The sequence below is a fragment of the Canis lupus genome, chromosome 22 (assembly GCF_003254725.2).
Source record: "Canis lupus dingo isolate Sandy chromosome 22, ASM325472v2, whole genome shotgun sequence".
NCBI lineage: Eukaryota > Metazoa > Chordata > Mammalia > Carnivora > Canidae > Canis > Canis lupus.
In genome coordinates this window covers 450,917-467,323 of record NC_064264.1, presented here as the reverse complement: position 1 = coordinate 467,323, position 16,407 = coordinate 450,917, and the positions used below count along the sequence as shown (strand labels likewise).

Here is a 16,407-nt window from a genome sequence, read left to right as displayed (position 1 = left end):
AATTTCGTGATAAGCACTTGGAAAATCTGACGGTCTATTTTTTCCCATGTGCTATAGCTGAAGGCCAACTTGAAAATAATTTAATTGGATAAATCATAATTTGAGATTAGTTTTAAGGGGCCTGGCTTTGTAAAAAATAAAAATGTGATTTTCTAGAAACCCATTCTTCCTAGATTCTGAGTCAACATTACTAGCATTTATTGATGCTCAGGCTAAGCCCATTCTCAAGTGTTTAGACATCTTAAATTTTCAAAATAAATGATATTTTTAGGAAACAAAATACTAATCCCATAATTTTTGGGCATCCTGCCCCCCAAAAAAAAAAAATGTTTTTTTATAAGCCCTTCTAACTACACATACAAATCCACTAAGGTTTTATCTTAGAAATTAACCTCATGAAAAAGCAGATGCCATGTATGGATGACCTGATACATGTTTTTGATAGTTGCTATAAACTCCTTAAAATGGAAACTCTAAGAATAACCTTTTTTTATTAAAGATTTACATTCAATATAATGTTGTTGGGGATGAGACATTGTTTACTCTGGATTAACAATAAAACTGACATATAGAGAGACCTTTTACTCTATTTCTGACTTAGGCCCAATTTTCTGAATATAATTTCTTGGGGTTTTTTTTTTTTTTCCTAACTTATGTTTTGAGAAATGGATTGGCAACTAAAACTGTACAACAAAAATTCAAAATTTTACATTAGTTGTTACCTGCTAAAGTACATAAATGACCGGGAAATATCACAACTCAAGCATTACCAGAGGCAACAAAGACATCATTTTGCTTATTCCTGAGAATTCAAAAGTACTGTACAGCCTGTCATCATCTTGCAGATGGAGCCTTTGTAACATCATTCACTGGGGTTTGCAGCCTAACCTTTCACAGAAGACAGCATACTCCATCATCTTCAATCCCTGTCATTAAAAATAATCTATTGTTTTTTATAATAATAATCTATTTCAGAATAATTGCTGGAATGCTTTCACTGTTCAAACTCCAAAACAACCAGAAGACTTTGTTGATGTTTCCTAATATCTAACTACGTTCACTAGCTTTAAGACAAAGGGAAAGTTTTCTTTTAACGTGGCAACATCAATACTGGCATTTACTAGTTACAAAGTACGTTACCAATAGCTAATGCTACAATTTCTTTTTCTCACATACTCAGAACTGTTTTCATTTCTGTGAAAATGATGTAACCCTTCCAAGGACCTTTACCATGAATCCCTCAGCTTATCTAGGCAAAACTAATGGATGGAAAATGTTAAAATGCCATACCCTTTTAAGGCACAGATTTAAAAAGAGTACGTAGGAACTAGAATAAATCTTGGTAAGACATCACTAGGCTGATAATAAATTTGTCCCTTGGTTACAACTAATCCTCTTAATTTTAAGATTCTTAAGTTAAAATATTTTTATGTGCCACTCTCACTACACCAATAATCAAATTTCAAATCACGTTATTTCAAATCACATATTCTCTAAAAAAGAACTATTATATCACAATAAAAAAAAAAAAACTCCTTCCTAGGTTTATCCTGATTTTCCCACATAAATCTACATTACAATAAAAGGGATCATACATTTCACATTTGACCTTCTGCACAAGAACAACCCCTTCCAATGCCTATCCCAACCATTACCAACTTGAACTCTAAAATACAGAGCCCTAAAAGTGGACTCATCTAAATTTCCTCAAAGACTAAAACCTTCTTGCTTTGCAAACTAAAATCTGTCTGGTTTATTAAATTACTCATGTTACCAAACAGGTTTAAACATGAAATAGAGATTTTATTTTGGGGGTGTCTGGGTAGCAGTTGGTCAAGCATCCAACTCTTAGTTTCAGCGAAGGTCATATTATCATGGTCATGAGATCTAGCCCCAATTCAGGCATCACTCCCAGCTTGGAGCCCGCTGGAGATTCTCTCTCCCTCTGCCCCTCCCACTCATGTTCTCTCTAAATAAGTCTAAAAAAGGAAAAGAAAGAAAGAAAGAAAAAGAGAGAAAGAGAGGGAGAGAGAGGGAGGGAGGGAGGGGAAAGGAAAGGAAAGGGAAGGGAAGGGAAGGGAAGGGAAGGGAAGGGAAGGGAAGGGAAGGGAAGGAAGGGAAAGAAAGAAAGAGAGGGAAGGAAGGAAGGGAGGGAAGAGAGAAAGAAAAGTAAGAAAGAGAAAGAAAGAAAGAAGAAAGAAAGAAAGAAAGAAAGAAAGAAAGAAAGAAAGAAAGAAAGAAAGAAAGAGAGAGAGGCGAGAGAGAGAGAGGAGGGAGGGAGGGAGGGAGTGAGGGAGGGAGGGAGGGAGGAAGGAAGGAAGAAAGGAAGGAAGGAAGGAAGGAAGGAAGGAGAGAAAATACATTTTGGAGAAAAAACTTATTAACACCAAGGGGAAAGTATTTTTGGAGCCATCTATGGAGCTTCAATTCAAAGTCGAAACCATCATGTTCCTTATGGCACAAAATTTTACGTTAGCTAGAACTACTGGATAGCTAATTCTAGCTTCTTATACCGGATATATGGTGGATTATAGAACTTTTCTCAAAGGTTTCAGATAAGAAAGCTTTCTTTTATCCTGTTAAGTGTTTAATATAACATTGGAGATGACAAAAATCATCATCTGAGTTTCTACCATGTGCCAAACAGGCATTTTGCTAGATGATTAACAAATATTTCTAGTTCTTACAAAAATTCTCAAAATTGGGCTGCCTGGGTGGCTCAGCAGTTTAGCACCGCCTTCAGCCCAGGGCGTGATCCTGGAGACCCGGGATCGAGTCCCATGTCAGGCTTCCTGCATGGAGACTGCTTCTCCCTCTTCCTGTGTCTCTCATGAATAAATAAATATTTTTTAAAAATTCTCAAAATTGCTATTATCATTATTTTGTTGGATAAGAAATCTGAAGCTCTGGGATGCCTGGGTGGCTCAATGGGTGAGCATCTGCCTTGGACTCAGGTCCTGGGATTGAGTCCCACATCGGGCTCCCCACAGGGAGCGCCTGCTTCTCCCTCTGCCTGTGTTTCTGCTCCTCTCTCTCCATCTCTCATGAATAAATAAAATCTTTAAAGAAAAAAAAAAATCTGAAGCTCAGCAAGGTTAAGAAGACTTCTCAATACAACCTAAGCTAGTAAGTGGCAGAGCCAGGCAAAGCCAGTTCTAGTGGTTCTTTCTGCATCACCATACTGCTTGCTCTGAAAAAAGCTGGATAAAATACTCTTATGTGCCCACAATTCCAATTTTTAAAATTTTAAAATTCAAATAAAAAGAAATTCACCAAAATGGTAATAAGTGTTATAATAAATTATGCTGTGTATCATTTAATCTTCATCTTCATCCTGCAGCACAGATCCTTTCATCTCATTTTCTTAATGGGGAAACTGAGGGCAGAGAGGTTACATGAAACTCATGGGTAGAGCAGGAACTGATAGAATCAGAGTTTTCTGAATCTTAAAACAATGTTTAGAGGTTTTCAAAATTATCTTACCTCAAAGAAACATGATGGTTAACTAATTATAAATCTTACAAACTAGGTAAAAAAAACTCTGATACGCTAGCTGGCATACTACACTGGAAAAGCCAACTAATCAACTTATTAGGTTAATAAGCTCTGTATGAACCAAATATATCAGAAACTACTAAGCTATGATACACAAAAATCAAAAAATGCCATTAAGTATATACATACATTAGTACCTAGGCTTTAAAGTAATAGTGGTATAAAATCCTGTCCACTATCCTTCACACTTGTATTCTTACTTCTTTCCAAACAGGGAAGTAGGGTGAAAATCCAACTGCATGTAACAGTATTTTCATACAGTGTTACAAGTAAAGTTAAACATTAACAAACTGACAAAATGAAATGCCTCATTTTCACAGAGAAATTGAAAGCATATTCCATTACAGAACTACAGACATACCCCCAAAAAAGGATTCAGATCTACCATTATGCTTTTAAATAAAATTTGTTCTTAAATAACATATAAGTTACTAGTAAAATCTGCATAATTATTCCATAACCAATTATAAGCTTTTAAAATACGTTCCTAGTGTGAAGACATTAAGCACTTTAAACCTTTCTTGCCTTTACTTTCTTCATGAATAAAATGAGGAAGAGTAAACTTCTAACATGACTTGTAATTCTAAAGTCCCACAAAATAATAGTCACAATAAAATACACACAAAAGACCAATGAAAATTTTTGTCTGTAGATGCAATAATTCAATTTTGTTCTCAAAAGTCTATATAAAAATTCACTAAGCTTCAGACTTAGGATTTGTGCATCTAACTTATACCTCAATAAAAAGGTTGGGACAAGAAGAATCTTGGAATAAAGACAAACTAAAACAGAAACAAAAAAAAGCTTCAGTATTTTGTTATGGTCTGGGACCATGTGTAAATTATAATAAGGCTTGACAAAAATTAAGTTTATATAAGGACAATACTTTTTTTTAATGAAAGGAAACAGGACTGTTATATGTGGGCACTGATCAAACAAAAAAAAGCCCATCAAGATGATCTGACACAGAGATTAAAAACTTGAGTGATACTGGCTAAAAGTCATTTTAAAATTTTTAAGAAAATTTCAAGTTATAAAATATTGCACAATCTCTTTGGAGAAATCTATGACATGAACATGGCTAAACAATCCTTTCACTAATACTCACTACAATTCTAAATCAACTTAAAATATTTGAGTAAGTGGAATTCTTTCAAATACTACATTTGTTCCTGGCCTTTTAATTTCCAGTTGTACATAATTTAATATATAATTATTAACATTCTTTTTTGCATGAGGGAAAATAAGTTCTCTTTGAAGAAGTAAAACCTATTATTTTTTGCCTTTCATTACTTATGATTTCTTTTCAGTAATTTGTAATTAAGAATGTAATAATGTCCTTTGGATATTCTTTTTCATTTTCTTTTGAAAGATCATGACACAGTAGTTTTTTGATCATTTAGAAAACAGACTTGGAGTATAAAATTATGAAGAAAAATGATGGCACATGTTTTCAAAGAAAATAAAATCTGGGTCTTAAAATTTTTCACTTATGTTACCACCTTTAAAACGCATGCTTGGGATCCCGGGGTGGCATAGCGGTTTAGTGCCTGCCTTTGGCCCGGGGCGCGATCCTGGAGACCCGGGATCGAATCCCACATCAGGCTCCCGGTGCATGGAGCCTGCTTCTCCCTCTGCCTGTGTCTCTGCCTCTCTCTCTCTCTCTCTCACTGTGTGCCTATCATAAATAAATAAAAATTTTAAAAAAATAAAAAAATAAATAAAACGCATGCTTGATAGGAAATAAGTCATATCCACTTTACGCTTTGAGCTCATCAAACCTTCTCATTAAAATATCCCCTACACCCAATAGATGTGCTCCTCAAAGATCCCTTGCAAACAAACTTGTGTAAATCTCATCTTAAACGCACTAGGGGGAGGCTCTCCATTTGAAAGCATCCCAAAACGTGTTTCTGTCTAGTGTGTGTAAAGGTTCCTTCTCTAACACCTGTATTCCTGCAAAGAGTAACTTTCCAACTTATCTGAACCTTACATCTAGTTGTCATTTAATGCATTTTTAAAAAACACTTATCTCTATACTTTGCCATATTTATCAATTGCCATTAAGACAACTCTGGCCCAGTACTTACTTTTCACACTGCTTCATCTTGGAAGCAATATAAAACCCAAGGGAAAAAAACAAACACTTATGCTGTAAGATTTCAAAGCACGTAATAAAAATCCGCTTTAAAAAAAATCTCAGAATTCTTATAATTTCACATTTAAAGCAGAAAAATAATTTTAAAACTAGAGGTAAATAAACTAGTGAAGGAAAAAGTATACTTTGTATCTCCTCTGCACATCATAATTTTGAAAGTATATTTTAATATACCATTCCATTTAAACCTCCAATTCTGTAACAAGAGTACAATGGCTTCATTATTAGCAATGAGGAATATGAAGAAGCAGAGGCACAGAGTGGTCAAGTGACTACCCAATGTTATACAGTAATTTAATAACAAGGTCAGACCTGGGATTCCAATTTCACATTTCTAGCTATCGTGCTTCTTTTACACAGTTAAATAAAGATGGAGAAAAAAGCTTTTAAGCAAGTTTGACCATAGAGTCCTCTATCTGCCAATAAGAATTATTATTGCCCAATAAAAATTACTGAAGATAATTTTAAGAGGTTTCTGAGTTCAAGGACTGGCCAAGGCCTTTCAGTGGGGAAAGCAGTCTCTTCAACAAATGGTGCTTAGGAATACTAGATGTCCACCGGCAAGAAAATCAAGTTGGACCCTGATCATAGTCCATATGCAAAAATTAATTCAAAGTGGATTAAAGACTTAAAAATGTAAAATAAACTAAAACTCATAAAAGGAAATAGAAGGGAAAAGAAAGCCTCAATGACATTGGGTTTGGCCATTTCTTGGATAGGACAACAAAAGCACAGGCAACAGAAGAAAAAATAAACCAGACTACATCAATAATGAAAACTTCTGTCATCAAAGACACAATCAAGAATAAAAAAGCAACCCAAGAAAAGGGAAAAAAATATGCAAATCACTTATCTGGTAAGGGGTCAATATCCAAAATACTTGAGCAACTCCTACAACTTAAAAACAAAAATCAAATAACTCAATTAAAAAAAAAATGAGCAAAGCACTTAAGTAGACAAATGGCCAAACAGCATTAAGAATGGATGCTCAATATAAATAATTAGACAAATGCAAATAAACCAGTGAGATATCACCTCACACCCATTATGTCGGCCAATATCAGGAAAACAAGAAAACAGCGTTGACAAGGATGTGGAGAAACTGAAATTCTTGTGTACTGTTAGTGGGAACATAAAACAGTGCAATCGCTACGGAAAATAGGAATGTCTCAAAAATTTAAAATCACATGATCCAGCAATTCCACTTCAGGGTATATATTCAAAAGAATTGAAAGCAAGATCTCAAAGTGACATTTGCATACCATGTTCATGGCAGCAGTATTCACAATAGCCAAGAGATAAAAGCAACCCAAGTGTCCGTTATGGTTGAACAGATATGCAAAATGTGGTATATACGTAGAATGGAATACTATTCGGCCTTAAAAGGGAATGAAATCCTGGCATAAGCTAACACAGGAATTAATGGTGAAGACATTTATGTTAAGTGAAATAAGCCAGTCACAGAAAGACAAACACTGTAGGATTCCACTTAGGCGAGATTATCTCTAGACTACTCAAATTTGTAGATTAAAAAACAGAATGGGGATCCCTGGGTGGCGCAGCGGTTTGGCGCCTGCCTTTGGCCCAGGGCGCGATCCTGGAGACCCGGGATCGAATCCCACGTCGGGCTCCCGGTGCATGGAGCCTGCTTCTCCCTCTGCCTGTGTCTCTGCCTCTCTCTCTCTCTCTCTGTGACTATCATAAATAAATAAAAAAAAATTTAAAAAAAATAAAAAATAAAAAACAGAATGGTGGTTGCCAGGGGCCAGGAGAGGAAAAAATGAGGTATGCTTTGTGGTTAAAGTTTCAGATACGAAAAAGTTTTAGAGATTGGCTGCAAAAACGATGTGAATGCTACACCAAATTGTACACTTAGTAATGGCTAAGACCGGGGGGGGGGGGGGGGCACCTGCCTGGCTCAGTTGGAAGACCATGTGATTCTTAATCTCTGGGTTGTGAGTTCAAGCCCCACATTGGGGCTTGAAAAAAACCCAAATGTTTAAGGTGGTAAATTTGATATTATGTATTCTTTAGGACAATTTAAAAATTAGGGGGAAAAAAGTTCAGGGACTTAATAAAAAATTTGCAAAATACCATTCACCATTGTTTCCAGTTCATATTCAGCACAGTATGTTTAAATATAATAATCTTTCTTTTGAAAAGATGCTGATAGGTCAATAAATACAAAACTACTGTTAATACATTCATTGATAGCCTAAGGGAAACAAAAAAACCCAAAGAGGAATCAAGTTTTCAGCACTTTACCTGCCTACATTAAAAGAAAAGTAAAAAGCCTGTATTCTTTACCACCTGAGTACTAAACAGATACTGCTAGGGTCAAAGGAACAAAGTAACTTTATTAAAACTCTACCTAAACTTGCTAAATTCACAAATACTTCCTCATGCTTAAGAATAAAGCTGGTTAAAAGTATCCCGCCCCCCCAAAAAAAAATTATTCCTAAGATTCATTCAATTTGATCTTATCTTAAAAGCCACTATTTTTTAATGAGGTAAAACTTAGCATTGAAAATCCTTAATTAGATACATATTCTATCTCCTTTTAAAGTATGCTCAAGGATTGTCTTCATCAAGGGCTCAGGGTGGCAGGTTAGGTACTGTTCTAAGTCTTGTACAATTTAATCAATAGTAGATTGTAGGAAAAAAATAGTAGATTGAATAGTCGAAGTATGGATCAGCTTGGTGACAAAAAAATAACGAATTGCAGGCCAGAGTAATACTTAGCAGCTAAATCTAACCAGAACCTACCTTTAAAAAAAGAGGGGAGGGGAGGGATAATGTTGAAAACACTGACACAAAACAATTTGGGAAAATATGCAAAATAAATCAAACTACATATATAATTTTAATCAGACCTCTAAAACGTTATACATATCCTAACTTTAAATGTTAAGGCTGGTTATTTTCATTGGTTCTCAAAAGATGAGCATTATTTGAAACCATGGTGAACACATGTGAAAAATACATCTGTCACATTTTGCTGCTGCGATAATGCAATTTAATGAGGTGTTGCTATAATTTCTAAAGAAAAGATTAACTAGAAGCTACACTGTTCCTTGACTGTAGAAATATCAGCAAATAGTACTGATTATCAAAATTAAATATTTAGAAAGATTTCTATACACAAGGAAGTTTTTACAGGGATGTCCAAAGTGCTTGAAGAAAACATTCACCAAGAATCACCTTTTCTCTGCTACTGTAACCTTACAGATGCCCTGCAAGTTCTATTAATATCCTGATTACTACTACCTCAAAGGTGTTTTATTTTAGGTGTAGTAACTAAATTAACACATGCAATATGGACATAAATACTCTTGGGGGGATCCCTGGGTGGCACAGCGGTTTAGCGCCTGCCTTTGGCCCAGGACACGATCCTGGAGACCCGGGATCGAATCCCACGTCGGGCTCCCGGTGCGTGGAGCCTGCTTCTCCCTCTGCCTGTGTCTCTGCCCTTCTCTCTCTCTCTCTCTCTCTGTGTGTGTGTGTGACTATCATAAATAAATTTAAAAATTTTTAAAAAATACTCTTGGGATCAGTTACAGAAAGTCACATATGCGTATGTACGTTGGGGGAGTAAGGATGGGGGTATCTATATAAACATATGCGCACACATTTAGATATTTAAGAAAATTATTTGGAAACCTCTCTAAATGTTTTCAGATGCTCTACAGGAATATGCTGTCCTTTTCATCCAGCTCACCTTTTCTCATTTCCTTCAGTGATCAAAGTTATAATACAAGTATTTAGTACTGTGGACTCTACAGATCCTTGCATAGAGTATGAAAGGGGAAGTATTTATGTAAAAACACTGAGGTTACAGAATAGAGGCATTCCACAGAAAACAGGCAAACACAAAGTACTCTTAGAGAGAAAACACGTGAACTATATTTAGTATTAAATATTTCAGACATCCAAAATACCTGATAATCTATCCTTTTTTGAATAGGAAGTGTATGATATTTAAATGAGCAAGATAGTCCTATGACAAAAAAAAAATCTCTCTGGGAAGATGTTTTCTTCTAATTAAATGCTTTACTCAATCATTTTCATTTGAAAATTGTGGCTTCCTCAATTATTTTAATGCTAGTGTCATTTTTATGAGCCGATTCAGGACCTTAGCACTAATATTACTCCATGCATCCTTGCTTATTCATCAAAATAACTGAGCATTATCCCTCCCCCTCCTTGAATTAATAAATCCTAACATGCAAAAACATGTTAATCCCCAGGCTCTTCTGTTGGTCAAAGTGGTAACAGCACAGCAGGACCACCTTCAACCTCAAACGTTTTGTAAGCTTTACACACAAGCACTTAAGTATTCTCTGGTGGAAGATGGCAACTGGGAAAAGGAAAACACAGGTTTAATTTACAAATGTCTTCAAGCCTTTCCATGAAAATCAGCTTTTCTAAGGAAGCACTCTAAGACATTTTTAATAGGTGGTAAGAGGTAAATGCGTGTAAATGCCTTGCCCACTTGGGTGATGCAGAGAAACAGGAAACTAATAGTTCTTCTATACACTGACAACCTGATAACCAAATAAGAACCAAATAATGGCAAGTTTTAAATCTGTCTTTGAACTCAAAGATGTTTAGATCTAAACCTTAACCAACAAGCCTGTATAGCACTGCATGTAACAAAGGACTATAAAAGGAAAAGAAATCCGGTTTATAGGAACAAACTGAAGAGTTCATGACACACCTACCTAAATTACTACAAATGTTGCGAAATTAAAGAGAAGAAAAACATAAAGATTAATATGCTAAGAAAATAAACACTTACTGAATTAAACAACGGAGGTACAATTCAGTAGAAATAGAACAAAGTGAACCTGAATTGCACATATACTTTAAAGGCTATAGGATTATATGCAAACATTTCCAAAAATGTTTAGGCGCCGAGTAGTAGGTAACTAAGCACTGACATTTGTAAAAGAAGGTAGTAAGCACTAACATTTGTAAAAGAAGTAACAATTCTGCTTCTTTCTATATAATGCAACAAAAAGTCCTAGTCACAGGAAGATTTGTCAAACTCCTGAAGATTGTGGTTCATGGAGCTTGGGAAAAGAACAAAATGTATTCCTAAATGTATCATTGTGGTAAATAGTGCTTCTGCACAACCTAAGTATCGAACTTGAGGTCAATATTCTCTTGTTATGTGTGACATTACTCATTCATCAGTATCTTTTCTCCTCCCCGCCAGCAATCTCAAAAGTTATAATGGACCACCACCTTGCATTATTTCCTAGTGAACCATAATGGGGGTGGGGGTGGGGGTGGAGGGGCAGAGAGGATAAAGAGAATTCAAGCCGTCTCTTTTCCAAAAGTCTGGAGTTCAAAAATAATAACCACCTCTGGACCTGCGATCTAATTCAGAAATGAATTTATAATTTTTTCTGCATAGTCGCTTACTGCAGTTGCTTCAACAGCTGAGACACCTTAACGTACTCAGCTATCTGCCGTCCAATGAAAATCTTCTTACCTTTCAGAATAGCTATAAAACACGGTGGTTAAAATAAACCCTGGTAAGACAAACAGGAAAGTTTCCACTGACGTTTTCAGTAATACAGAAATGAAGACCACTAATCAACTAGTGTCTGTCAGTCAGTGCCGTCGCTGCACAGGCGTCTGTGGGTAGAGCATCCCAGAAACTGAGCGTGGTCAGGGTGTTTTCTTTTAAAACCTGAGTGAGCCTTACTTACGGGATCAAAAGCAAATTCGTGTCAACTGTATGGCACAAAACTCAGGCTCTAATTGGGAATACAAATACATTTTCGGGGGGGGACGGTCAGAAAGAAAAAAAAAAAGCAACGAGGGCTTTAAGACCATAGACAGCATGGTCGGTTTCACTTTTGCACTTGTGCACATTGTCCTTTAACCCGAAACGTTTCCTACTTGTATTTCGCGTTATATACGTTTCAGACTTGACTGGGTTTCTTTTTTTTTTCCCACAAGAAGAAGGGAAAGGAAAAAAAAAATGAGCTGCTTTTTCCACCTTGACGTTGGTTCAACCTACCTGCCCATAGTTGTCTATGCCAGTTACTAATCTATTTAAATTTAATAAATCAAAAGCTGTCCTTAGGGATTGGCCAAGAGTCGTAAGTCCTTCGGCCTGAAGGTTCTTCAGTTCATTCATAAACGTTGCGTGGTTTTCCTTCCATCCGGCCTGAAAGGAAAAATGTGGGAATCGTGGTTTTTTTGTTTTTAGTGTATTTTTCTTCTTCTCCTCCTCCTCCTCCTCCTCCTCCTCCTCCTCCTCCCGCGGTCTCGCATCCTCGGGCGCCTCGGGGCCGCCGTCCGCCCGCTGAGGGGCGGCTTCCGCGGGCCGCAGGGCCGGGCGCCGCGCACCTCAGAGCGCCCCTCCCCCCGCCGGCGCCGCTGAGGGGGGCGGCCGTCCGCGAGCTCCCGGCGGCCGTCCCGCGGCCCCCCCGCCCGGGTCCCCTTCACCGCGGAGCCCGCTCGGCGCGGCCGGCCCGGCTGTCACTCGGCGAACTTGAATAAATATCCCCCACAGTGCCTTGCTGCCGCTCGCGCCGCGGAGGGGAAATGTCGGCCATGTTGAGCGCCGCGCCGCCGCCGCCGCCGGGGCCGCCGGGCCGGGCCGGGGAGGGGAGGGGAGGGCTCGGCGGGCGCCCCGCGAGTCGGGGCCGCGCCGGGCCGCGCCGGGGCGGGGGCGGGGGCGGGGGCGGCGGGCCGGCGGCGGCGGCGGCGGGGGGGCGGCGGGGGGGCGGGGGCGGGTGGGGGAGGGGAGCGCGGTGGGGGCGGGGAGGCGCGGGCGGCGCTCCTACCTTGATGGCATAGGGCGGCTCTTCGAAAGTGACCAGCATGTACCTGTCTCCGCGGCTCGCAGGGTCCCGGGCGCGGAGCTGCGGAGAGGGAGGGGCGGCGGCCGCGGGGGCCGGGGGCGCGGTGACGAGGCGCCCGCCGAGCCCCGCCAGCCCCGCGCGGTGGGGGAGGGGCCGCCCGGCGCCCGCAGCCCGCGGCCCGCAGCCCGGGGCCCGCACCGCACCGCGCCGCGCCGCGCCCCCGCCCGCCCCCGCCCCCGCCCCCGCCCGCCGGGCGCGCCGGCCGCTCGGTACCTTCATGAAGGTCTCCACCGCGCCTTTGGCCGTGTCCAGGTAGGTGGTGCCCAGATGGCTGCGCTGGTTCATGGAGGCAGACGTGTCTATCAGGAACAGCAAGATGGGCATAGTGCCGGCCGGGCGCACCGGGGCCCGAGGCGGCGGCGGGCGCGGAGACGACGGCGGCGGCGGCGGCGGCGGCGGCGGCGGCGCGGGGCGGGGAGCGCGGCCCCCGGGGCGAGCGCGCCGCCCGGCCCTGGCCTCCGGCGGCGGGGAGTCCCCGCGCCCGCACTTGCGAGGAAACTCCCCGGCCCCGGCGGCCCCGGCGCTCCCGGCGCTCCCGGCGCCCCCGCCGCCCCCCGCCTCCGCCTCCGCCTCCGCCTCCGCCGCCGGGGCGCTCGGCCGGCCCGGCCCCCCCCGCCTCGGGGGCCCCGTCCCCGCTCCCGGCCCCCGTGTGTGCCCCGGCGGGAGACGGGCCCGGCTCCCCTCCCACCCCCGGAGCGGGCGCGGGCGCGGGCGCGGGGGCAGGGGCTGACGGGGACCGGCCCCGGGGCTGTTGGGAGAAGTTTCGGGGACTCGCTCCGCACCCCGGCGGTGTCACCACTTTCTCAGCCCCTCTCGCTACTGAAGCGCTTTTCTCTCGCACGCTCCGGTTTTAACTCGGGCAGGGGCCGCGGGGGCCCCGCCCCTGACACGTCCCCGGCCCACGTGACGCGCCGCCCCGCCGCCCCATTGGCCCGTGCGCAGCCTCGCATTAGCATATTCAAACAGCTGGGGGGCGGGGCGGGCCCGCGGGCCGGCGGCGGCGGCAGTTACGGAGCACGCGCGGAGGCGGGGGCGGGGCGGCGGGGCGGGGCGGGGCGGGGCGGGGCGGCGGGCGCGCGTGCGTGCGGGCGCCGGGGACGAGCGGGCGGGCGGGCGCGGAGGCGGGCTCCGCGGAGGGGAGGGGCGGGGCGGGGCGGGGCTGCCGGCCTCCCGGGCCGCTGGAGGTGACCGGGGCCGGGGGGAGGGAGGTGCGGGCCGGCGCGGCCCCCGGTGCCCCGGCGCTCGGCGGCGCCCCCTCCGCGGCGGGCGGGCCAGGCGGGGCCGAGCCCCGAGTCCGACGGCCGCTCGGCGGCGGGCAGCCCCGCGGTCCCGGGTCGGCGCGGGGCGGGGCGGGGGAGGGGCGGCGGACGCTGTTGATGACCCGGGGCCGGGCGCCGCCAGCGCCGCCGCCCCCGCGGGCCGCGGGGAGGGAACCGGGGAGGGGGGTGGAAGGAGCCGGGGGGAGGGCCGGGGGAGGCGGGGGGGAGTGTCGACGGGGGGCCGAGGAGGGTGGGGGGAGCCGGGAGAGGGACGGGGGCCAAGGGGGAAGGGAACCGGGAGGGCCGAGGGAGGTCGGGGGTGGGGGGAGCCGGGGGTCGATGGGGGGAGCCAAGGGGGGTCGGGGGCAGGAAACCGGGGGCGGGGGTCGGGAGGGCCGAGGGAGGTCGGGAGGTGGGGGGAGCCGGGGGTCGATGGGGGGACCAAGGGGGTGTCGGGGGGAGGGAACGGGGTGGTGGAGGGAGTCGGGGGGGGAGCCGGCGGGGGTCAGCAGGGCGGGGGGCCGGGGGTGGGAGGAGCCGGGGGGGGCGCCGGGGCGAGGGCGGGACCCGCGAGAGGCGCTGCGCGGCGCGTCCGGGCCCCGGGGACAGCGCTTCCCCCGCGCGGCCCGACGTCCCCACCGGCGCGGGCCGCGGCGCCCGAGAACCCCGAGGTTGGCTGCTCTTCGGCTGAGAGGCCGAGCTCCGCCCGCGCAGGTGCTGCCCGGAGGCCGCCCCGGATTCCGGGCGGGGGCGGGGGTGCAGCCGGGTCCCGGGCCGCGGGGTGAACCCAACCCCCCCCCCCCCCCCCGTGTGCTCCAGACCGACCTCCCACAGGAACAGGTCCAGGCCCTCTCCTGCCGCCCTGCCATCCCGATTTTATTTTATTATTTTTCTATCCTGAAAAAATTTGCATCTCGATTTTGTTTTCTGTTTTTTCATCCTGAAAAAAATTTGCATCTCGATTTTATTTTTTTCATCCTGAAAAAATTTGCATCTCGATTTTATTTTCTGTTTTTTCATCCTGAAAAAAATTTGCATCTCGATTTTATTTTATTTTTTTCATCCTGAAAAAATTTGCATCTCGATTTTATTTTTTTCTTTGAATCCTGAAAAAATTTGCATCTCGATTTTATTTTTTTTTAATCCTGGAAAAATTTGCATCTCGATTTTTATTTTTTTAAATCCTGAAAAAAATTGCATATCGATTTTTTTTAGTCCTAAAAAAATTTGCATCTCGATTTTATTTTTTTATCCTGAAATTCTTATTCGCCTCATGATCATGTCATGAAATGGGCTTATTAGTCTTCACCCGAAACAGACCTTGGTGGCACTTTAAAAAAAAAAAAAAAAAAAAAAAACTTGGGGATCCCTGGGTGGCTCAGCGGTTTAGCGCCTGCCTTTGGTCCAGGGCCTGATCCTAGAGACCCGGGATCCAGTCCCACGTCGGGCTCCCTGCATGGAGCCTGCTTCTCCCTCTGCCTGGGTCTCTGCCTCTCTCTGTGCCTCTCATTCATGAGTAAATAAATGAAATCTTAAAAAAAAAAAAATCTTGAGTTTCATAACTTGGCCTTTTCCTGATTCTTAGGACAACCTCGGAACTTCTTGTTAATTTACAGTAGGGCTATTTTAGTGATCTCCTGTTCCGTATGTACCATAGAAGGGCAAGAGATTTTTAAGAGAGTTGGACCACAAAATACAACGGAGTGCAGGTCTATGTCCGTTATTTGCGGAGGACGGGGGGAGTTAAAAATGATTAAAGTGTGTATCCTGCCTTCAAAAAGCCTATGTTTTTTTTTTTTAGAAAAATATTACATCCATATTATTAGCTACTACAAGGCAGAGAGTGATTAGAAACTAAATAATTCAGAGAAGAGAAAAATGTATTATTCTTGGGTGATGAACATAATCAGGGACAGTATACTTCTATGTTCCTTAAAGCCCTGTTCTCAAACTGAAATCCCAGATCTGGAGATAAGATCAGAGTTCTTTGATAGTTGACAATTTGTGTTTTCATTCTAACGACTCTACAAATCGTTATAAAGACAACGTTTTTTGTTTCAAGGTGATAATTTACAATGGAAAGATTTTCATGGGATTAGTCTTTAGCTTTGCTGTATCCAGGCTTTTCAAACTGGTCCGTGGACCCCTGCCTATCCTAGTATGCATTCTCTAGAATGACAAGAATGTCCTTTGCATTACTGAGGTTTGAGAAATGGTGCTTCAAGGACTGAGTTAAATTTGGGTACGTAGGTAAAGGAAGAGGAAGCTCCTGGTGAAAAAGTCCTCTTAGACGTTGAAAATGTAGTGAAGAAAGGATGTTAGCACAGCATTGCCAGTGACTTCCTGGGGCAACAGTGAAGTTCAGCTTGGCTGGCGCACAGGAACATGAAGAATAGCGCAAGATCCAGAAAGGCAGGTCGGATCTAGACAGCAGAGGGCCTTAATTCCAGGCTAAGGACTTTTTTTTTTCCCCATATAAAGTGCAGTTTTTAGCGGGGGTGCTAAGTACAAAGCAGTGTTTGAAGGGAATCAAACTCCACTACTGAAGTAGAGG

The 16,407-nt window shown here is 43.9% G+C and overlaps 1 protein-coding gene across 2 annotated transcripts in view; it reads right to left on the bottom strand.

Annotated features, from left to right (window-relative positions):
• INTS6 (integrator complex subunit 6) overlaps window positions 1-13,415 on the bottom strand; it is a 90,722-nt gene extending 77,307 nt beyond the window's left edge. Inside the window, exons 1-4 of one of the 2 annotated variants that reach the window (XM_025478396.3) lie at window positions 13,377-13,415; window positions 12,808-12,893; window positions 12,517-12,594; window positions 11,745-11,894 (exon numbers count right to left, since the gene is read on the bottom strand). In XM_025478396.3, coding sequence (XP_025334181.1) covers window positions 11,745-11,894; window positions 12,517-12,594; window positions 12,808-12,879 — 300 coding nt within the window. In that variant the 5' untranslated portion in view covers window positions 12,880-12,893; window positions 13,377-13,415. Of the gene's footprint in view, window positions 1-11,744; window positions 11,895-12,516; window positions 12,595-12,807; window positions 12,953-13,376 lie in introns of those variants that run through there. The other variant, XM_025478395.3, reaches the window with a different exon arrangement.
• Window positions 13,416-16,407: the final 2,992 nt, after the last annotated feature.